A 23,364-nucleotide genomic window follows, 5' to 3' on the forward strand; every position below is an offset into this window, starting at 1 on the left:
ATTATGTTTTACAATAATGATCTTAAAAATATAGAAAGATTAGTGTTTTATCCATGGGAAGACAGCCATTAAACTCAAATAAATGCAAGTATCATCATCGAAATCTTTTACTAACATAATAGAGAAAGGTTTTGGAAGGATGTTTTCAGTATAATCTCAACATTGCATCAAATAACGTTTTCACTTTTTATATTTTACAATTTAATTATTATCGTTTCATGACTTTTATCATTTAAACTTTTTATTATCTAAATTTCAAAATTACACACTTTATTATCCGTTAATTTCCAACATAATAATGACATTTCATGAAAAGGATTAAAACATAAACCAAAGGCATGATAATTAAGAGCATATCCAATACACTTTCTACAAAATCTTAATTACGAATGTTGCCAAAAATGTATATTCCTAAAAAAATGTATTTTAGTTTTTCTAACCAAAGTATTAAGTAAACCTAACTTATTATAAGAATCAAGGATAATTGGTGTTTAAGGTGTAGCGAATACACATGTGGAAGGACAAAACGCTGAAATCCGTAGAAATTATCCATAAATAGAAAATGTTAGAGAAGTCATAATCTAGAAAATTAGTTATACCGTAATGGCACAATACCCGGTAAAGGTAGGGCAGTGAAGACAAAATAAAAACTTACCTAATGCGTTGAAACCATTAATTTCATATTTATTAATATTAATCAATCATCTAACGGCCAATCTGTTCTCATCAATGTCTAAAGAAACGCCACCTAGCCACTAACTATTCATACATAGGGTTAAATAATAAACCAATATTTTAGCTTTTAACCGTTGCTAAAACTACAAGAAATTTCCATTTTCATACTCCAATATTTTTAAATTAAGTAAAATATTAAATATAAAAATTACTTATTTATTGATAGCGACAAAATTATGTATGGTAATATATATTTATTGCCAAAAATAAAAATTCTATGTATTAATTGAAGAAGTAGGACTTTGAAAGTAGAAGATTACAAAGTAAATTAATTAAAGTAGATATACTTTTTTGGTATGAATCACAGCACATTATTATAAGTACATATTTGGGATGAAAATTCAAAAATCAGTAAGTAAAATCATTCATTCATGTTAATTGATAGCGTTTGCTCGTTAGATATATTTTTATATTATCACCTATCGTGAATTATTATCATAAAATTAATAAATATTAAATTTTATAGTAACAAATTTTAATTGGTTAATAATATAATACATTAATAGTTTATTAAAATAAAATTTAATAGTTAAATTTTTAAAACCACTTTAATAATGAATATTTAAATGCATAATTAAAACTGTAGAAGTTTTTTATGCAATTAGATACAATTGGCTATAAATAACTTGTTTATTTATGAGTTTTAAAAATTTTAATTAATTAATTAATAATATAAGATTTTTAAATTATCAAGGTAAAATACTTGATGGATTTTTTATTAGTTGTTTTTAGTTTGTTTTGACAATTTGGCATTTCTCTCATCCCAGGAGAGGTCAGAACAGGACAGTATGTCACCAACCCACAAAAGAAAGCTAAAACTGAAAGGCAACACTGCTTAACACCAGCAACCAGCAGGAGAGAGAGAGACACAAAGATAGAGAGAGAAACACAAACACATAGACAACATTGTGTGTTGTGTTTGAGCACAAAACACAGAGATCCAACCAATATGGGGTGACACACACAATTTTTAGCAAATAATAATAATAAAAACATCTTGCTGAACCAGTTCATCGCCGCCACTGGAAATCAGAATCTAATACATAAAAGTTTCAATCTTTTACCGTCATTTTTGGTGAGTAGCTTGATATCTCAATTATTCGCTTTTTTTATTTTCACTCCTACAGGGATTGATCTCTTTAGCATGCCTCTTCACAATTCAATTCAATTCAATTCTCCTTTTGTATTGATCTTCAGTTTGTTTTTTTCTCTATGCTTTAGCTTTATGTTTAATCATCTGGATTTGATTGATCAGGTGGTTTGGGTTATATGGAGGCCATCTCACGAATGATCATCATAATTCTTGTTCAAATTTGAACACGGATTCATGATAACTCATCTTCTGAAGCTTTGAAATATTTCATTTTCTTGTTAATTTGCCAAATTCTGATATATTTTTAATTATATTTTAGTTTTGGGTCTTCTGTTGTTTTAATTGTATTTTTTATTTTTGATCAGGTAGTTTGTGCTTATTCCGGCATGTCGGGAGGTATTTGTTCATTCGATTTTGGAGGTTGATTGAGTTCGAATTGATCAGGTATTTTGTTCTGTTGCAGATAATTTTTGAAAGGAGAAAAAAGACACGGCTTCGATTTGTCAGTAACTGAACGTCTGTTTTTCTTTGGTTTTGTTTGTTGTTCCAGGGAATACACAGGAAGAAACTGTGTGGACTTCTTTGACTTTGCAGTTGCTTCTTCGAAACTTTGAAGGGTTAAGTTCCTGTAACATCACAAGACAAAGTTCTGCTGTCCTTTTTCTGGAGCAATGGCGACTTTGTCACATGCAAACTCTAGGAGAATGTATTCATGGTGGTGGGACAGCCACATAAGCCCTAAAAACTCAAAATGGCTCCAGGAAAATCTGACAGGTACCTTTTATCTCTCTTCAGCTTTTGGAAGTAAGTATATTAAACATGTTAACTCTTGTTGTTCATGACTTGACACCTTCACTGAGTCACACCATTTATTGATTTGTTATATAAGGAGCAAATATATGTATGTATCTGACATGGAGTGGAAATGAAACCTATTTCCTCTTTCATTTTTGTTTTTGAAAATCTCTTTCATTTCTTTGATATCTTATATATTTGTTGAGATTGTTATGACTAGAAGGCCTTCCAAACTATAGTCCATAGATGTTGTCTCTACTAAAAGCTTTATAAAGCACTGGCCAATGAAAGTATATTTCATCTTCGGTAATGTCGTCCACAACAACATAATTGGGTTTAAATCTGTTTTCAGTTTCACTCCAAAATTTACTGGCACTTGTCTGATGCACTCAATTTGAAACTTTATAAGGCATATAAGCATTTTTGTCAGACTGCAAGGGTATATGTATTGTCAAATCATATTTGTCTGTTAATATCTTCTTCAAAATAGTTTTCTTTGTATAGCTATAGATGTTGAAGCATGAAGAGATGTGATTTAGTTTTTTCACACAAAATATTAGTTCTTGTCTCTGGGGACATCTTACATGTTCTGTATATGCTAGTTTACTGACAGGTTTATTTACTTTATTATCAATTGTGTCATTCATTTGGTGCTGCTCTTTTAAGTACATTTGAACTTCATACAAGGATATTTCCTTTTGCACAGATATGGATGCCAAGGTGAAGCAAATGATTAAGCTTATTGAAGAAGATGCAGATTCTTTTGCAAGGAGAGCAGAAATGTATTATAAAAAACGCCCAGAGCTTATGAAAATGGTTGAAGAGTTTTACAGGGCATATCGAGCGTTGGCTGAGAGATACGATCATGCAACTGGAGTTATCCGCCATGCCCATAGGACCATGTCTGAGGCATTTCCAAATCAAGTTCCTATGATGCTGACAGACGATTTACCTACAGTTTCTCCTCCGGAGACAGAGCCACACACTCCAGAAATGCGCCACTCTTCACGTTCCTTTCTTGATCTAGATGAACCACAAAAGGAGGCTTCTGCTCACTTCCATGTCATAAAAAAGAATGGTGGTTATTCTGGCGAACCTGATTCTGCTTTGAACAAAACAGGTTTGAAACAGCTCAATGATCTCTACATCCCTGGTGAACCGGAAAATCTTACACAGTTTGCAGAAAGGAATGCTAGAAGGGGGCTCAATTTTTTCGAGACACAGGAGAGTAGTGAGCTAACCAATGGAAGCAACAATACTAGGTCTCACTTCTCGTCTGAGTCTGAACGTGTGACAAAAGCTGAGACAGAAATTTTGGCCTTGAAGAAAGCCATTGCAAAATTAGAGGATGAAAAGGAAGCTGGCTTGCTTCAGTATCAACAGTGTTTAGAAAAGCTGTCTAATCTCCAGTTAGAATTGTCTGGCGCACAAGAGAATTCTCAAATACTTGATCAGCGAGCAAGTAAAGCTGAAACTGAAATTCAAGCCTTGAAGGAAACCCAAATTAAATTACAGGCTGAAAGTGAAGATAGTCTTCTTCAGTATCAGAAGTGCTTGGAGAAAATAGCAAAGCTAGAGGAAAGTATTTCTTCTGCGCAAACAGAAGCTGGAGAACTTAATGAAAGAGCTAACAGAGCAGAAAATGAAGCTGAATCCCTACAGCAGGACCTTGCTAGAGTAGAAGCTGAAAAGGAAGCTATCATTGTTCAATATAAACATTGCTCGGAGACACTATCAAAATTGGAGGAGAGATTAGAAGAAGCCCAGGAAAATGCAAGAAAGACTAAGGAGCATGCCACTGTAGCTGAAAATGAAATTGGGGCCTTGAAACTACAAGTTACTAAACTTAATGAAGAAAAGGAAGAAGCTGCTCTCCGTTATCAGCAATGCTTGGAGATGATTTCTGGTCTGGAATATAAACTCTCTTGTGCAGAAGAGGAGGTGCGTAGGCTAAATTCCAAGATAGATGATGAGGTTGAAAAATTACAGAGTTCTGAAAAGAAGTGCCTTCTCCTGGAGACATCAAATCACAATCTGCAGTCTGAGTTACAATCTTTGGCGCAACAAATGGGGTCTCAAAGTGAAGAACTTAATGAGAAGCAGAAAGAATTGAGTAGACTATGGGGTTGCATACAGGAGGAGAGATTGCGCTTCATTGAGGCTGAAACCGCTTTCCAAACTCTTCAGCAGTTACATTCTGAATCTCAGGAAGAGCTTAGATCTCTTGCTGCTGAACTTCACAGTAAAGTGGATATACTGGGGAACGTGGAATCACGTAAGCAGGCTTTAGAGGATGAAATACACAGGGTCAGTGAGGAAAACAAAATTCTAAATGATGTCAAAATTTCTTCATCTTTGTCAATAAAAAATCTGCAGGATGAGATTCTGAATTTGAGGGAGACAATAGAGAAACTTGAACAGGAGGTAGAGCTGCGAATTGATGAAAGAAACGCTCTTCAGCAAGAAATTTACTGTCTTAAAGAGGAGCTTAATGATTTGAATAAAAAACATGAAGCCATGATGGAGGAAGTCAGGTCAACTGACTTAGATCCACTGTGCTTTGGACCATCTGTGAAAAAATTGCAAGATGAAAACTTAAAGCTGAAGGAAACATGTGAGTCTGACAAAGGAGAGAAAGAAGCTCTTTTGGTAAAATTAGAAACCATGGAGAAAATTCTGGAGAAAAATACTGTCTTAGAAAATTCCCTTTCAGACTTGAATGCTGAACTGGATAGTGTCAGAGGAAAGGTAAATGTGTTGGAAGAAACATGTCAGTCTCTACTAGTTGAGAAATCCAATCTTGCTGCTGAGAAGGCCACCTTGTTTTCTCAGTTACAATCCACAACTGAAAAGCTGGAGAGGCTCTCAGAAAAGAGCAACCTATTGGAAAATTCATTATTTGATGTGAATGCTGAACTTGAAGGGTTAAGGATGAAGTCCAGGGTGTTAGAAGATACATGCCAGTCGCTTGACCACGAGAAGTCCAATATCTTTCAAGAGAAAGAAACCTTAGTTTCACAGATGAACATCACTCATCAAACACTGAAAGATCTTGAGAAACTGCACAGTGAATTGGAGTCAAAGCATTTGGAACTGAAAGGAGAAAGAGAGTCTGCACTTCAAAAGGTAGAAGAACTTCTAGTTTCCCTATATTCTGAGAGGGAAGAGCATTCCAGAGTTTTGAAATTGAATGAAGATGAATTGGCTGAGAAGGAATTACAAATTCATATTCTACAAGAAGATACCAATTGCAAGAAAAAGGATTATGAGGAGGAACTGGACAGAACTATACACGCTCAAATTGAAATTTTCATCTTGCAGCAATGTATTGACGATCTGGAAAAAAAGAACTTCTCCATTCTGGTTGAGTGTCAGAGACTATTGGAGGCTTCCAAAATGTCAGACAGGATGATATCTAAATTGGAGACTGAGAATGTTGAAAAGCAGGTTGATGTGAGTTCTCTGTCTGAGAAAATTAAAATACTAAGGGTTGGGTTGATTCAGGTGTTGAAGACTCTTGACCATAACAGTGGGCATTTCTGTGAAGATATGCTTGAAGAAGACCAAATGCTTTTGAACAAGATATATGAAAAACTTCAGGACAGGCAGAAATCTTTTGACACAATTTTCAATGAAGGCCAAAAAATGGCCTTTGAGAATTCAATTCTGATTACATTCCTTGAGCAGTTGAAACTAAAGGTAGAAGATCTTGTGACACAAAGAGATGACCTTGATGAGCAGTTCAGTATCCAGTCTCAGCAGTTCTTGGCATTGCAAATAGAGGTTCAAGAGATATTGGAGAAGAACCAAGAGTTGAAGTTGACAATAAGCAAAGGAGAAGATAGAATGGAAGTAATGACAGCTGAAATAGGCAACCTAGAGAAGAAGCTGTCAGACATGGAAAAAAATCACAACAATTTACAGGAGGATAGTCACAAAATATTGGAAGAGAAGAAGTCCTTGATGAGAAGTTTTCTAGATCTGGGTGAAGTGAAAAGTAACTTGGAAGAAGAAATATGTTTCATAATCCATGAGACAATAGCTCAGTCTAATATTTCCCTGATTTATGAGAATATTATCTTTGAAAAACTCCTGGAACTCAAAGAGCTAGGTGAGGATCTTGATAAACATTGTTCAGCAAATAATGACCTCAAGGAGAGATTAAAAGTTATGGTGGGAAAGTTAGAGAATGCAGAAATGGATAATTCACATCTTAAAGAGTCATTTATAAAGTCAAATGTTGAACTGCATTTAGTTCAATCTATCAATGATGAATTAAGTTGTCAAATTAGGGATGAAAGGGAAATGTTGAATCTAAAGGAAAATGAGCTTTTGGAAGCAGCTGAGATGTTTCATGTTTTACATGCTGAGAAAAAAGAATTTCAAAGAATGGTGGAAGATCTGAAGATTAAGTATGATGAAGCAAGGGTGATGCTCGAAGAACAGGCTAATCAAATTTTGAAATTGTCCTCAGACAAGGACCGTCAAGATGAAGAGATAATTTGCCTGTGCAAAGTGAACCAGAAGTTGGAGTCTGAAATAGGGCACCTACGTCAAGAGCTTGGAGAAACTAAACTGAGGGAAAATAAGCTAAGTTATGAAGTACTTAAGGGAAGAAATGAGATTGAACAATGGGAAACTCAGGCTTCAACACTCTTTGCTGAGCTGCAGATTTCTGCCGTGAATGGAACATTATTTGAAGGAAAAGTCTCTGAGCTAGCTGATGCTTGTGAGAATCTTGAACACAGAAACTACTCCAAAGACATGGAAAGCGAACATCTGAAAGAAAGAGTTAGCAAGCTGGAAATTGAAAATGGAAGACTATCTGGTCAATTAGCTGCTTATGTCCCTGCTGTCAGTGCTTTGAATGATAGTATAACAGCTCTGGAGATGCAGACTCTTTCACATGAAAAACCTGATGACCGTGAAGAAACAAAGGTATTAAAATATCATTTTAGTATTTGGTGGAAACATTATTATAGCTTGTCTGGGTGATTCCCTTGGGCCATCATTTGACAGTTTTGGGGTGGGTTAGATACTCATTCTTGTTTCACTCATGAGCTTTGAGGCACTTTAGTGAACTGTTGAGCTAAATTCCAAATTTCAACCAAACTATGAAGTGTCGTTTTCTTTACTTTGGAAGCTCAAATATGACTTCGTAAAGCCTTTTGTCTCGTGAAATTGGGTAGAATGGCATCTGGTTTTGCAACTACTTTTTAAATCTATTAATTAAAATAAACTAGTCTTTTTCTCCATGAATTCGTCATGCAATAATTTGCTTTATAGTATTCAATGCTAGAGAACTTTGAAAAAAGATAAGCGTTTTTTTTTGTCAGTGCCAGATCATTGCTTTTGCTTGGTGATCGCGTAATCATGTGAAATGAATTTCTTGTCAACTTGGAACGAACTATTATTGCATTTATTTTATTGATAAAATTTGATTATAATCATCATTTTCAGGTTAAAGTATTGGTGGGTAATGAATTCACTGAAGATGGTCAACAAACAGACGAAGATAAGACTGTTATTGCACCAGATGCACTCCCTGGCTTCCATGACATGCAGAGAAGGATCAATGCTATTGCAGTAGTAGTAAAGCAGTTAAATGAAAGTTTCAAACTCAAGAATGAAACTAGAGAGATTCAAGAGTTAAAATCTGGCATTACCCAAGCAAGCAAGCATGTTACTCAAGACCAAGGAAAGTCCTCGGTTACAGAGATCGAGGTTTTGCCTAAAGACATCATGCTAGATCAAATATCTGAATGTTCATCGTATGGGATAAGTAGGAGGAGAGAAATTCTTGAGGCTGATGATCAAATGCTTGAGTTGTGGGAAACAGAAGATAAGGATGGCAGTATCGGAAAGCAAATCGAAAAGACACAAAGGATGGCTTCTGAAGCTGCAGGCAATCAACAAAGAGGAACAACGAAGGAACCCAAAAATAAATATCCTTCAAAAGACTTCTTGGTGGAAAAAGAGTTGAGTGTGGACAAGTTAGAGATCTCAAGAAGATTGACAGTGCAACGGGATGAAGAGAACCAATCGAAGATTTTAGAGAGACTCGATTCTGATGCACAGAAGTTGACAAACCTTCAAATCACTGTACAAGATTTGATGAAGAAGGTAGAGGTTAATGAGAAGAACACAAAAGGAAAAGGTGTTGAGTTTGATGAAGTAAAAGGGCAACTTGAAGCATCCCAGGAGACCATCACAAAGTTGTTTGACACGAACAAGAAGTTGGTGAAGAATGTGGAAGAGGGTACCTTGTCATCTGCCGGGAAGAGTGCAGGAGAGTCAGAGGAAAGTGGAAGTGTCAGCAGAAGGAGAGTCTCAGACCAGGCAAGGAGAGAATCAGAAAAGATAGGACAACTGCATTTTGAGGTGCAGAGGTTGCAGTTTCTACTGCTGAAACTTGGTGATGGAAAAGAAAGCAAAGAGAAAACGAAAACCAGTGATCGAAGTCCAAGAGTGCTTTTGCGAGATTATCTATATGGTGGGACGAGAAGCAACAACCAAAAGAAGAAAAAGCTACCATTTTGTTCATGTATGCGACCTCCCACCAAGGGAGATTGATTGATACCATATAGTTTTAAGTGAGACGTTAGCTTTCTTGTTTGTAAAATTTTCTCTCTAAAGATGCTTTGAGACCCTCTTACATATTTTGATCATTGTACATGTTGTGCCTCATTTACTCATAAGAAGAGGCAAAGGCTAGGACGGAATTTTCACAATTTTTTCTGTGTAATATGAAATTATGAATAATCACCTTTTTTTCTACCTGGTTTAGATGAGAAATGAGTGTTTATTGTTGTACCCATTTCCGTGTCTAACATTGTGGTGCAGGAGTCTATTATTCCTTCATAGAACTAGGCTTACCAATTTGCTTTCATTGATTTCCTCCATCTCCATCCAGAGCTTTCAGCTAAAGTCTTGTCTTTTAGTGTTACACGCATCACATATCCTTCTGGTCATAAAGATTAAATTAAACTTTTCATTAAATACTTTAGAAGAAGAAAAAATAAACATTTTTTTAATAAGCAATAATTAGTTTATTTATATGTTAGCAATCAAATTTTAATTTTTTATTAGAAATAAATTCATTAATTTTCTTCCTTTTTCTTCTAGAAATGTTTATGAACAAGATTTTCGTGAATTGCACCGAATAATCAGTTTTCTCTCCCACAATGGAGCAAAAATCTGAATGCAATCTATTAGTAAAACTTGTTTGTAATGATTTAAGGTATAGTCAGTCTTCAATTCTCATGTTCTAACTAAGGATAAGACTCGTGCATCTCATATGCTTCTAAAACTTCTCATGTCCACTAGTATAAAAACACTGTATAATATCGGTGTTTTTCAGGCTTTCATGTTGAATTCGAGGTTCACGATAATCAATTTTTTTTAATTAATTGTGATCTTTTTTACAATTCTATGAGACCTAAAAAGCAGAAAAATAACAAATTTCAGTTTTTTGTATTTTATAAAGTATGAACTATGAACCTGTAATGTAGTATTAACAACAAATAACAATAACAAACAAGTTCAACCAAACAATAACAAACAAATTAAAAAAAAAACAACAAACAAGTTCAACAAATAAGTTCTTCAAAACGAAAATGAAAACTAACCTACAAAAGGTGGGTTCGTCGGAATAAAGTGTTGCCACAAGTGAGAGAGAAAACAGAACGCGCCTATGAAGAACAAGAATCACTAGTGCAAAATAGACTTTTTATAGCTTCTGTTTATACTTGTTGAAATTTATTAGGTATAGAAAATGATGCGGTGGCAAAATGGTAAATAAAGGAAACATTTTTACAGCGGTTACACTAAGAAAAGGTATAAAATATAAATGATAAATAATTCTACACCGGTTACACTCAGAACATGTATAAAAAATAATTTTTTACACCGATTATACTAAAAACCGGTGTGGATTCTGCCCAACATCATTTCTCATTTTCGTTTCTTACTTTTGTTTCTCACTTTTGTTTCTCACTTTCGTTTCTCACTTTTGTTTCTCACTTTCGTTTCTCACTTTCGTTTCTCATTTTCTCTGCCCGTCTTCTCTCACTTTTTCTCCTTTCCTTCACGTCTTTTCTTAGTTCTCTCTGGCGCGTCTTCTTCTCCTTTGCATTGAAGGCAGAGTTCCTATTGTCAAAACCCTCGTGCTCTTGGTCGCGACTCCTCTAGAAGGGTTAAATCCTCTCTTTTGCTATGTTTGGGCGATTAGGGTTCCGCGACAACACAAGAATGAAGAAGGTGCATGATTAATATGATACTATGTTGGTGATTGTGCGGGATTAAGAGGATGAAATGTGTTTTGGAAGGGTCTTTCATCGAAACTCAATACCAAAGCTCATCTCTTAACTCACTTTTACATTGTGTGAAGGGCCTGGAGCCCGACGGGTTCATTGTGGTTAGCTTGTTATCTGCACGTAGGGTCCATGTGTACTTGTATAAATCAACAGTGATAATAAAATAAATGATGATATTCCAGTTTCCGGTCTTTAATTCTTGCTTATTTTTCCTTTTATCAATATCTTCAATTGTTGTTTAGTTGGGAATTTTAAATGTTACTTGTGCTTTACACTCGTAATAATTTTTGTTGTAATTTAGAAGTTATGTTATTACTTGGAGTAGGATATTTATCTTATCTGTATTTTCTCTATTTCTGACTTCACACTGACAAAATCCTGTTCTTTGTAGTATACATTATTTGGAATATTCGTATTACTCTTACATTTGGCCCAAGAAATGTATTTGGATAACAAGGATGAAGTTGCTTTTATACTTGACCTGCTTAGTAGATTGGTGTCCTTTAATACTGTAAGTTTACGAAGTTTAATTGACCATTTTTTTTTCAATTTGGTTCTTTATAAGGACACCGCCACTGCATGATAATTTTTGCAAATCCAACAAAGCATAATTATGCCAAAAAATTTGCTCACAAAAGAGTATCACACACATATTAGTTCACACATTATATCATATATTTTTTTAATTGACTTTAACCTATTTTTCATTTAATTAGGTGCCTCCGTCTATTCAATGCTTTAGCAAATATAGAATAACCATTTACAATACAATATGCAATATGTAATTCCTAGTTCAGTCAACACTACCAACCATTTAATTTGACTATCAATATTTCTTTACCAGTAAGATGGTTACAGAGATCTTTCTTTATATTTTTTCACACACAAACAAGTATTTATAGCAAAGTTTGGATGGAAAACTAGCCAAATTTTTTGTATCCTTTAGATCTTTTCACATATAAACATGCATAGGTAACCCTTGTTTTGTTTTCTTTATATGTCTCAGTTGCAAGTCAGCGACATAATTATTGACTCTGGTATGCAAAATAATGAGCAGTAAACATAGAGAATGAGATGTTACCATTAAGTTCTAAAGCATATATTAGATGTGTTAGATGATAAGAAAATAAACCCAAATCATATGAAAGTGCTTTGGTTTTTGTATCAGATATAACTTTATATGCATTATTAACTAATTAAATCATCGAAGTCTATTTTCCCTGGTAAAAGTTTAATATCTTTGTTGGACAGAAGCATGGTGACTCATTTCAGTTTCCTTGTGTTACATTTCAGGAGCTTGAACATGATATTTGCCAAGACTGTTGGAACCAGAATCAGAGCCATTAAAGGAAGCAATTGCTTCTACATTCTACATGCACCACCCTATCTTGGACATGGTCTTCACTATTTTAATTGATATTGCCGTAATGATCCCTACCCTCACTACTTATGCTTTCACACTCAAAATTAAGATAATATCATATGTTTAAGGTTCATCTCCTGATTAATTTCCATACTTTAACTATTGAATGTATTTGGTGACTTTATGCACCATTCTCATGGTATCACAATCTTTCTTTCAGGAAGTCTTTCATAGTATCACAATCTTTCTTTCACCAAAAAAATATAATGATCCTTCTATCAGAAGAGCCATAACAAACACCATCCAGGTCAGATTCTTCTAACAGTTCTCAAATCTTTCTTACTGAAACAACAATTATCGTCTACACAACCACTTAGTTGAATTTTTCTTTGCATTGAACTATGTTAAAAAATCACAAAAGCACACAACTAACTCAAGCCATTGATTTTATTTTACAACCACTCTTCCTATGCAGTTATTTTACTTCAATACAATATATCAAAATCTCTGTCCACGTAATTTTATTCACAAACCAGATACAGACTAGGAAGTGAAGCCCGTAAGCATGAGTTGGAAAATATTTTTTTAAAAAGAAAATCAACTTTGAATTGCCATAGACAGGTATTCCACACCCTCTATTTTATTTTCTTTCTTCACTCGTCATCCATGACTCTTATAAAATCAGTACTGCAATTTAATGAGATGTATTTATTTTCTTTTCTTTTTTCTATCTGTTGCATTCCAAGTGTCAACCAATGCTCTGGAAAAGGAAGCATTTCATGACCTCTTTTCCTAATTGTTAAGTTTTGCTACAACCAATTAAAGGGGCAATCACTCTATTTTCCCTTTTATATCCTTATTGAAAATTTATTTTCAAACGTTTTATCCCTTGTTAATTACTATACTTCTAAAACTTTATCATTAAATAACCATTAACAAGTTCTCAATTCTGGAATTTCCGGAAAAGAGCTTTCCAAATCAGGGATAATAATAATAATCAACTTGCAGGACAAACATATATTGTCAATTTACATTTTTTTTTTAATTTTCCCCTTTGATAAGAAAAAGCCCCATTTGACTGAATTTTCAATGGATCATTAACTTGTACAATTAGTTAAGTTTTAACACGGAGGAAAAAATAATTCTAATGTATAAAATATCATAACAACGAAGGCTTGACTGTGAATAAATTTCTAGAGGTTAAAATATTATAAAATGTGAATTAATTAAATTAAATAAGAACAAGATTCATTTATTTTACTTGCAGTATTTGCTGTCAAGAAGCAAAGTCCTTAGTAACAGCCACATGACCAATAATCATGTACCATGAGTAAGAATTGATTTGTACATGCAATTTGTTGTGATATGCATCCCTTCTTCAATGAACAAGAACTAATGGACCAAAAATGCTAAAAATTTAATAATTGAATTAACATATATGAAAAAACTAAAGCTAAAAAAATAAAACGCAGTACAAAAAGTCCTCTATTTGATTAGTTGATGTGTAACAGAATCATCAAATTGATGATACAAGTACATTAAGATAAGACAAATAATCTTTCGAACACTTTAGCTACGTGTTCCTTTTGTGTGATTATAATAGGAGTTTTGCATTCTTACGCAACAGTTTTCATTTAGTTCATCTTTAGTTAATGTTAATAACATCCCGTGATCTTTGTTGGCAAATTTGTACTTCCACTGTTTGAGTATTGTGATTTAGTTAAAGCATAATTAATAATATTTCTTACTTTAACATTTTGTTGAAAAATGTTATATTCTTTTTAAGTGTACTTTTGGATCTGGCTTAGTTATGCGAAGATGAATGTTCCAGACAATAATGGAAGATTCTATTGCCCATGTGTTAATTGTTTGAATGAGCGAAAGCTACCAGCTGAAGTTATTCGAGAGCATGTTCTATGTGATGGATTCCTAAAGAGCTACACAATATGGACATGTCATGGTGAATTAATAGACATGCCAAGTGTAAGTGACTCTCAGGTAGAAGCAGAACAAGTTGATTTAGAGATGGATGATCGGTTAGAGGACATGATACATGATGTCGAACCTGATTCCTTCCAACGTGCTCATCTGTATGACAACTTGTGCACTGATGCAGAAAAACCTTTATATCCAGAATGCACTGGCTGACAGCTTCTACCAGTGGCTATTCGAGAAGTATTGCCTAAGAATGTTAGATACACATTAACAAGATTGTGCTTTTTTTTCAATGCAATATGTAGTAAAGTTATAAAAATTAAGAAGTTGGATCAATTAGAAAAGGAGGTTGTGGTCATATTGTGTCAGTTGGAAATGTATTTTCCTCCATCATTCTTTGATATTATGGTGCACTTGATTATTCATCTAGTAAGAGAAGTTAGAATTTGTGGTCCAATATTCTTACGATGGATGTACCCTATTGAGCGATACATGAAGATATTAAAAGGTTATGTAAAGAACCAATATCGTCCTGAAGCATCAATCGTTGAAAGATATATTGCTGAGGAAGTATCGAGTTTTATACAGACTATTTATCATATGTTGAAGCTATAGGGGAACCTAGGTCTCGTTACCATGGAAGAAGAGGTGTCGGTAAGGGTACTAGAAGTGCAAAAGTTGTCACCCTACATAATGCTGAAATTCTACGAGCACATATGTATATATTGAATAACACTGAAGAAATCATCCCCTACTTAAGTGCTCATAAAGATAAAGTTAAGAGAAATAATCCAGGAATGTCTCAAAAGTGAATCATTAATGAGCACAACATAACCTTTTTAAAGTGGTTCAAACAACAAGTTCAAGCTGATTGATAGAACTTCTGATACATTACAATTGATATGATGAGGGTGGTGATTGTAGACGTACGAGATGCTACAACTCGAGTCCCTGTGCCCACTCAGGAGGTTCAGACAGTGGGACAGGCCCTTGGAAATTTTATCCTTTGGCCCGTTAGATTATCAAAAGCAATTGTAAAGGAGGTAATTATTTTAATTATGCACTTTGTTGTTTTTATTGGTAATACTAATCTTTTGTAAGTTTTTAAATAAGTATACCAAGTTGAAGCACAAGGGCAGGAAGATATGAATGAATCACTTCAACAACCGCCACAGCCGTCACAATAAACAATTCTACAACAACTTGGTATGTTGGCAATAAAGATCTCCCTTTCTCCTATAGAGTTACAAATGCCTCTTGAAGTCACAAACAGGACATCTTCGCTCTCTTTCTTCATATGTCAGAGGGATATTTTTGAAATTCTCTCTAACACTGATATGTTATGTTTATCAGTACTACAACTTTGGTTGTTGTAAGTAAATTTCTACATTTATGAAGTTTAGATATATTCAATATTTTATTCTAACATTATCCATTTTCAATGTTTAAGGTATTTACATCGGTTAAGTATTGAAAGGAAGAATGATCACATTTATGGTTTTATTGACCCTGTTGCCATTCAAGGAGTTGAGAGTAAAGGTGAAAAGGTCCAAAAGTACCTCTTAGAGGCTTTTGTAAATGAAAAAAAACAAGTATACTTAGCACCTTATTTGCAACAATAAGTATATAATTTTTATTAATAAAATTCTATTTATGTAAATGTTATTTAACACTATTATTGTTTGAATCTACAGGGGTCACTTGCAATTGTTATTAATTCTTCCTCAACAGTTTCTTGTAGTTCTCTTTTGTTCATTGCACAAAAAACCTCGCACTTTGCCAATTAAAAGTACACTAGTATTGTAAGTTTTTTAATAATTTATTTGTTGTGTACACATAACTGATTTTAGTAAGTTCCTTAGGACTCATTTCAATGTACATTTAACTTTATAAAGTTGTTGAGACATATTCAAGGTTGCAGGAAACACATATCGTCTCTAGAAAGAAGTTGCAGTTCATTGCACCAACTGTAAGTAGTTAATCTTTCAAACTATAAATACAATTATAAATTTTATGATACTTTATAAATTTAACTTGTAGTGCTCACATCAACCAGAAAGCTTTGAGTGCGAATATTATGTCATGAGGCACATGCAGAAAATTATAACTAAGATCTTAAGTCATTAATATTATAACTTGACTCAAACTATTTATTTTGTAGATATTTGATGACACGTCTCCAATGGAGCAACATATCATAAAGGATGTTCGGGAGCAGTGGGCTGCATTTTTTTAAACATTTGTAAATGATTAGATGTTTCAATATTACATTTTGAGTTTAGGAACTATTTTATGTGTAACTATGTTAAGTAAATATATTTAGAAACTTTGTTAAGTAAATATTACATTTTGATGTGTTTAAAAAAACAATATTGATTATTTTACTTGTTATTGATTATTTAAACTATACTCTGAGATTGAATTTTATGCAGGTCTGGATATGGATAGTAGCACATACAAATCCAATATTAAAAAAAATGTCACTTTTTACACCAACTAAAACCAGATCAGGTATAAAAAGTCTTGTTTTTCACACCGTTTATAACAAAATCAGGTATAAAAATGAGCTTCTTTTATACCTGTTCTAGTGGCAATAGGTATAAAAAATGAATTTTTATAAATTTCATTTTTTAATACCTGTAAAAGACTGAATTGGTGTAAAAGGACAAACTTTTTATATTTATTCTAGAAACGGTGTAAAAAAAATGAAAACTTTCTATATCCCTTACTTCTATACCTACTAAAAAAGTGGTATAAAAAGTATTTTTTAACCGGTATAAAAAACTTTTTTTTACATTGTGAACACGAAAATAATCGATCAATTGTACTATCCATTTCATCTACATTATCTTCCGTGCGTCATTTAAAGAAATTACATCTTGCACTTCTTCATTTCGACTCCACTGTTCAAAATATCCAACCAAAAACATTTCAGGAAAAACCAAAACAATGTATCCCAAATTAAAAAGACAAGGAACAAAACAAACCTTGTAATTAGGACAGTCCCAAAAATGTCTCTCCTTGTTCTTAACCGCGACTCTCAATATAACAACATCTTCACAATAACATATTTGGTTGCTAACCATTTCTCTCGATGAACCATCACGAGAGCTTCTCCATGAGCAAGACGAACTGATTAATTGACATTAAGGATAAAATAACGTTTCGTCTACAGGAATCAAGTATGTACTTTTAAAATCGGATACCAATCTGAACAAAATCACTTAACACAAACCAAGTAAACATTTAAACCTAAAGTAAATAATTAAAATAAAATTATATTAAAATAAAATATTTTAAATTTCAATATTTGGCAAAACATCACACTTTAATTTATTTTTGGAATATGACTTCTGATTGAAAATTATTTTTATTTAAAATTGATTTAACTTTAACTTTTATTTTAAATAATTATTTTTGTTGAATTATTTTGAAAATTTTATTTTAAAAATTTACTTATTAAAGATATATAAAAAATGTATTCTGTTGTATCTATCATATCTAATATATCGTATAATCTCTCTGTTCACTTTCTACCTTCTTTTCTGTTAATCAAAATTCTTTTATTTCGTTTTCTACTTCTTCCTAATCCAAACAAATAACAAGCCACTTTCTGTTCTGTGTGGAGCCACTGCTACTCTTGGATCGCCCCAAAACGACCATGAATTCATTGGTAATTACAATTCTGTCGCAAATACTGCACACAAACTTCTTGATTTTTTCTTTTCGTCCTTCTCAACCCTTTCTCTCTTTTGCTTCTTCTTCTGTGTTTGTATGTTGACGACTGTTTTGGGATATGGAACAGCAGAAAACTCTCTCCGGTTCCTCGCAGAGTCCTAGATCTCCTTCCTCCTCGCAACCGTTCCTCTCCGTCTCCGTCACCGATCCCGTTAAGCTCGGCAATGGCGTCCAAGCCTACATCTCCTACCGCGTCATCACCAAAGTACTTTAATCATTCACCTGATGACACTTCTTTTCTTTCACTACGCGTTATCTATTTATTATTTATTTTATTTTACTTTTCGTTATGAAATTTCTTGTTGAATCTAAGTTGAACTTTGGTTTTCGAGTTGATGGAGGTCGTAGGAGCTTTTCTTTGAACTCAACTTTGACCGCATTGTCAATTTCGAAGAGTTTATTGACGGGATTAGATTTTCAAGGAATTGTGATGATTGAAATTTGTTGAACATTGTGATTTAGAGAAATTAGTTAGAAGCTGGATTGCTTTAGTTAATTGAGATGTGCATTGGTTTGATATTGATCATTCTCTTGTTACTGTTTAGGGTAGTTCGTAGAGTTTCTCATTTTCTCCCTATAGCTGGGTGCAGTCCTCCTGAGTGTGGTGTTGTCGGACATAATTAGCACATGGGTGGGTATTAGGAAAATACATTTTGGTCACTTAAGCTAATAGGAAGTCTCCATGGGAGGTGAGAATGAAGAATTGTGTGTCCTATTCCACCTTTAAGTGGGATCCTTCTTCCTTTTCCGTATTAACTGTGCGGGCAAGTGTCCATCCTTAAAAGCTCAAATAACGGCCTTGTTCACCTGTAAAAGGCATTCAAAATCCTGAGCGAAGGCTTGGGTGTGGGCTAAAAATGTGCGGTCTGGGTGAAACGGCCGCAACAATTGTAACTATGAATGAAGAGGGAGTGTGCTTGTTGGTTGATGATTGAGCTTGAGCTTGATTACTGCTTGTTGTATTAAGTTAGTGGAACAAAAAGCTTGATAAAAAGAATATGCCTACGGTTTTGCGGAAGCAGGGATGGTTTAATTCTTTAGGTTAATGGACAGCTTTTAATAAGATGAAATCATGTCTCAAAATCTTATTATTCTAACTGCCTTGTCTCTTTGATTCTTATTTTGCTTAAGTGTGTTAGTTTGTAAATACTAGCTGCCACTTTTTATGATCTGTATGAAATAAATTGAGCAGGTATTTATGAATTTTCAAATGCTACAGTAATTAAGGAAACAAAAAAAGATAGTTTTTTATGTGGAAATAAAACATTTATCACATGAGAACACACAAACAATGTTGACAGGGTTTTCAAACTTGCTAGTAACCATAAAATGTTAGAAGCATTAACCTGTTCAACTTGTAAGCAAACTGTTTTCTTAGAGGGCTTAAGTAAATTCATTAGTTAGAGCCTTGATTATTCCCTTATTTTAAATGGAAAAATATTCTTTTCATTATGTGTAACTTTAGTTTTTCATCATCTGAAACAATTTGGCAGACAAATTTCCCTGAGTACCAAGCACCTGAGAAGATTGTTATCAGACGTTACAGTGACTTTGTCTGGTTACGGGATCGCCTTTTTGAGAAGTACAAAGGCATTTTCATTCCCCCTCTTCCAGAAAAAAGCGCTGTAGGTAAGATCTTGTGCGCTAATGTTATTGTGAATTTAATAATAATTTGAAAGTAGCCATTGCCATTGGAATATGTATGCTAATGCTGCTACTGTCAATGCTCTATCTTCCTTTGACGTCAGCTCATGTTAATTTTTGGTAGTTGTGTTGCCCTTTTCATTTATCGTCACAAAAACAATTTGAGTGAGGAAAACTGCTGCTATTTAATACTACTTTTCACATGGTCAAACCAAAAAGATTATCATACGTTTCTTTTATGTTCAGAATTAATTTTGGAGATATCCAGTCATCTGCTTTACTTTTTTGTCTATTTCCCACAGTCTCAGGTTTCTGGTGGAGCTTAGTAGCTTGAATTAGTAACTTAATTCTACTGTTTGATGATATATATATATATATATTTGGTGTGAGCTGGAATGTCTTTGACAAGATTAACCGTGCATTTAGTTGGTGATTCAACTAACATGAGACTTTCATCGCTGATATGTATTTTAAGTTGATTGAGATCCTAGAAGCCATGCATTATGCTTACAAACAATTCATTCTTGACTTGATAGTATTGCTGTTTAATGTTGATCATCATCCTAAATTCCTGTCAATTTTTCATTTTTTTATTTTAATTTTTTCAATGGAACCTTGAAATGTTGTTGCCACTAAAGTTCTGCTTGGCTTCTCTTTTTGTTGTTATTGCAGAGAAATTTCGTTTCAGTGCTGAATTTATTGAAATGAGGCGGCAAGCGTTGGATGTATTTGTAAATAGGATAGCATCGCATCGTGAACTTCACCAAAGTGAGGACCTGAGGTTGTTTTTGCAGGCGGAAGAAGAGGTGATGGCTCACGTGCAGTAGACTTTATTTCTCTATGGAGTTTTGTCAATTTTAGATTCAATTTGCTTTGTTTCTCTTTCTACTCGCTTTTTTTACTTTCTATCATTGTGCTGCTGCAGCTCTGTATTTTTGTGCAAAGTTGAATTATACATTATTGTCACTCATTTTGTAAGTATCTTGCAACAATAGTTCATACTGGAGAGTGGAATACGCAATGTACAAGTGTTGTTACTATTGTTTCTTTTCTATAGTATTCCTTACTCTTGTCTCTATATTGTATTTTAAGTGCTCAATTTCTGTTCTTCTCATATTTGACTTTTTTTAAAGAAGGGAAATATGAACTTAGATTTTCTTCATTTCATTAAACATATTATGCAGACAATGGAACGATTAAGGTCACAAGAGACTGGCATATTCAAGAAGAAGCCAGCCGATCTAATGCAGATTTTTAAGGTAAGATATTTTTATTTCTTTGACAAATTCTAATGATATTCAACTATTTTTGTTTTAGAATCAATAGAGGATGCTATTATAATGAATTTCACAAAAAACATAAGTGAATGTTATTAGTTACTATGGCGTTTCTTCTTTTAGTATAAAATTCAGGCAAGGATAACTAGCTGACATGAAACTGTTGCTGATTGTAGTCTTTATTTTTTAACATTTCAGCATATGTAGACCATAGAATAGGACAATCAACTTGTAAATTACCTGTTTTAGCCTTTTCCTTGAAACAGCTGCAGACTTGTTAGTTGCATTTTGCTAGATTATTGTGAAATTCTGCCACTTCAGTGCTTCATTCTCAGATTATTTTGCTCAGATATGAATATGTTGGTGCAAACAAGCTGTCAGATTGCCTTATTGCTATTCGATCTGGTTGAGTGTGCTGTTCATCCAGCTTTCTAAATTTGTTGTTTATGTGAATTTTGACAGGATGTGCAGTCTAAAGTGAGTGATGTTGTCCTTGGGAAAGAGAAGCCAGTAGAAGAAACAGATCCAGAGTATGAAAAGATGAAACATTATATCTTTGAGCTTGAAAACCACTTGGCTGAAGCTCAAAAACATGCATACCGTCTTGTGAAGAGGCACAGAGGTATATGACACAATTTAAGATTCTGTTTTGGTTCATATTATTATTGTCTTCTCTATCTACTTTCTGTTTTATTATTTTGTGCTCGTTTTATCCACTATTCTGACAAGTTAAATTCGCAACTCATTATGTTCGTGCAGAATTGGGGCAATCACTGTCTGATTTTGGAAAAGCAGTAAAACTTCTGGGTGCTTCTGAAGGAAATGCTCTTGGGAAAGCATTCTCTGAACTTGGGATGAAATCAGAGATTTTATCAGTTAAGCTGCAAAAGGAGGTAACTCTCACGTGTTTGTTGTTGGACATCATTGTACTGGTTATTCGTATGTTTGCATGACGGTATATGCCTATTATTGACCGATCAATTTGAAACAAACTATCCTACTGTGATAGGCCCATCAGCTCTTGATGAATTTTGAAGAACCATTGAAGGATTATGTCCGTGCTGTACAATCTATTAAGGTAGTCCTGGTCTTGTTTTCTTTCAGTATTTAATAACTAATTTGTCTAACTCCGTTAAAATATTATGTTTGTTAAAATATTGTGTTTGTTTTGCTTGAAATATATTTCCAGTTGCCTTAGTAAAACAATTATTCAGTTATGCGAATCATATAATTTCTGCTCCTCCAACTGAGCTCCAAAAATGGTTTAAAATGGATTGTTATTCCTTTTTTTTTCCAATCTAATGCTCTTGGTTCACATTCTGAAACAGGCAACGATAGCAGAGAGAGCAAATGCCTTCAGAAGACAATGTGAACTGGCTGAAACATTGAAGCTCAAGGAGATTAATCTGTATAAACCTGGTTACCTGTTTTTATTATTTGCCTAATTTAATTTTTATTGCAGAATTAATTCCTTTTTAATATAAACATCATTTTATGGCTAAGGTCCCTTTCCTGAAAGGAACTCTCTTTTCTGCATATGTGAATTCAAAATAGAAGCCTTATTTGTGTCTTGTATTCTGTGATATGAATAAAAACCTTAAAAAGTCTTGGTGCCATATATTTTGATATATATGTTTGCAATGCAGTGACAAGCTCACGCTGATTCGATCTGATAAAGTTGGAGAAGCTGAGCATGAATATAAAGAGGCAAGTTTGCTTGAATGTTAACCTCCATTAATGAGAAATATATGCAATTTCTTTTTACTGGACTGACATGATTTTACCATGCAGTTGAAGGCAGAGAGTGAACAGGCGACGCATACATTTGAGACGATTGTGAAACTAATGAATGAAGAGATGGAGCGTTTTCAGGAACAGAAAACATTAGATATGGGGATTGCTTTCCATGAATTTGCCAAAGGTCAGGCACGTCTTGCAAATGGCATTGCAGACGCGTGGCGAAGTTTTATACCGAAACTGGAATCATGTTCCTCCCTCGTGGAGAATTAATCAATTAGTTCCGCAGAGCATAGATATAGTACTCTTTGATGGGTTGTTACTGGGGTCAGGGTATGGCAGACGCAGGTCGCAGCTCTTGTTTTGTAAAAGAGCTTTCGAATTATTATTATGCTGGAAAAGGTGTGTTTTCTTTTTTGGTCGATCTTGTACTAATCTTAAACAGAGTAAAGGGGATACCTATCCGCACTTTTGTCTTCAATTTTGCTGCTGCTGATGCTGTTTATCTTACTCCGTTGTATTTAGTCACAGTGGATTTACAAGCAGAAAAGAAAATGTTTATTATTATGGACAACCTTTTCACTTAACAAATTACATGAATCCAATTAATATTTCCCACCAATGAAAAATATTCTTATGAAGATATGGCCACTTAGTAGAGTTTTGCACTCTTAATCAATTGTTATTCATTTTCTTAACATGAAAGATTCTTTTAAATACTATTAGAATTAG

General features: G+C 33.8%; 2 protein-coding genes across 3 annotated transcripts; both read left to right on the forward strand.

Moving 5' to 3' along the window:
* Positions 1–1,523: 1,523 nt before the first annotated feature.
* LOC124842659 (protein NETWORKED 1D-like) lies at positions 1,524–9,436 on the forward strand. The gene is made up of 5 exons (XM_047319193.2): positions 1,524–1,810; positions 2,194–2,272; positions 2,379–2,602; positions 3,330–7,561; positions 8,084–9,436. Exons 3-5 carry the CDS (start codon positions 2,500–2,502, stop codon positions 9,194–9,196), a joined length of 5,448 nt encoding a protein of 1,815 aa, XP_047175149.1. The 5' UTR covers positions 1,524–1,810; positions 2,194–2,272; positions 2,379–2,499; the 3' UTR covers positions 9,197–9,436.
* An 8,331-nt stretch (positions 9,437–17,767) lies between these two features.
* On the forward strand, positions 17,768–23,113 carry LOC124842660 (sorting nexin 1). 2 transcript variants are annotated; one of them, XM_047319194.2, is made up of 11 exons: positions 17,768–17,909; positions 18,042–18,179; positions 19,468–19,603; positions 20,291–20,424; positions 20,803–20,877; positions 21,358–21,517; positions 21,655–21,788; positions 21,905–21,973; positions 22,224–22,303; positions 22,542–22,602; positions 22,687–23,113. In XM_047319194.2, exons 1-11 carry the CDS (start codon positions 17,898–17,900, stop codon positions 22,903–22,905), a joined length of 1,218 nt encoding a protein of 405 aa, XP_047175150.1. In that variant the 5' UTR covers positions 17,768–17,897; the 3' UTR covers positions 22,906–23,113. The 2 variants fall into 2 exon arrangements, with proteins under 2 accessions (XP_047175150.1, XP_047175151.1); XM_047319195.2 differs by having other exon boundaries at positions 17,772–17,909; positions 18,045–18,179.
* The last annotated feature ends 251 nt before the right edge of the window (positions 23,114–23,364 follow it).

Source organism: Vigna umbellata, chromosome 8 (genome assembly GCF_029865625.1).
Source record: "Vigna umbellata cultivar VRB3 chromosome 8, Vumbellata_1.0, whole genome shotgun sequence".
Taxonomy (NCBI): domain Eukaryota; kingdom Viridiplantae; phylum Streptophyta; class Magnoliopsida; order Fabales; family Fabaceae; genus Vigna; species Vigna umbellata.

What these genes read in the sequence shown, in the direction of transcription:
- LOC124842659 (XM_047319193.2), top strand. Translation starts at nt 2,500, where the DNA reads ATGGCGACTTTGTCACATGCAAACTCTAGGAGAATGTATTCATGGTGG. An exon ending in GCTCCAGGAAAATCTGACAG is followed by an intron (nt 2,603 to 3,329) that starts GTACCTTTTATC and finishes CCTTTTGCACAG; the next exon opens with ATATGGATGCCAAGGTGAAG. An exon ending in ATGACCGTGAAGAAACAAAG is followed by an intron (nt 7,562 to 8,083) that starts GTATTAAAATAT and finishes CATCATTTTCAG; the next exon opens with GTTAAAGTATTGGTGGGTAA.
- LOC124842660 (XM_047319194.2), top strand. An exon ending in TCTTGTGAAGAGGCACAGAG is followed by an intron (nt 21,518 to 21,654) that starts GTATATGACACA and finishes ATGTTCGTGCAG; the next exon opens with AATTGGGGCAATCACTGTCT. An exon ending in CAGTTAAGCTGCAAAAGGAG is followed by an intron (nt 21,789 to 21,904) that starts GTAACTCTCACG and finishes CTACTGTGATAG; the next exon opens with GCCCATCAGCTCTTGATGAA.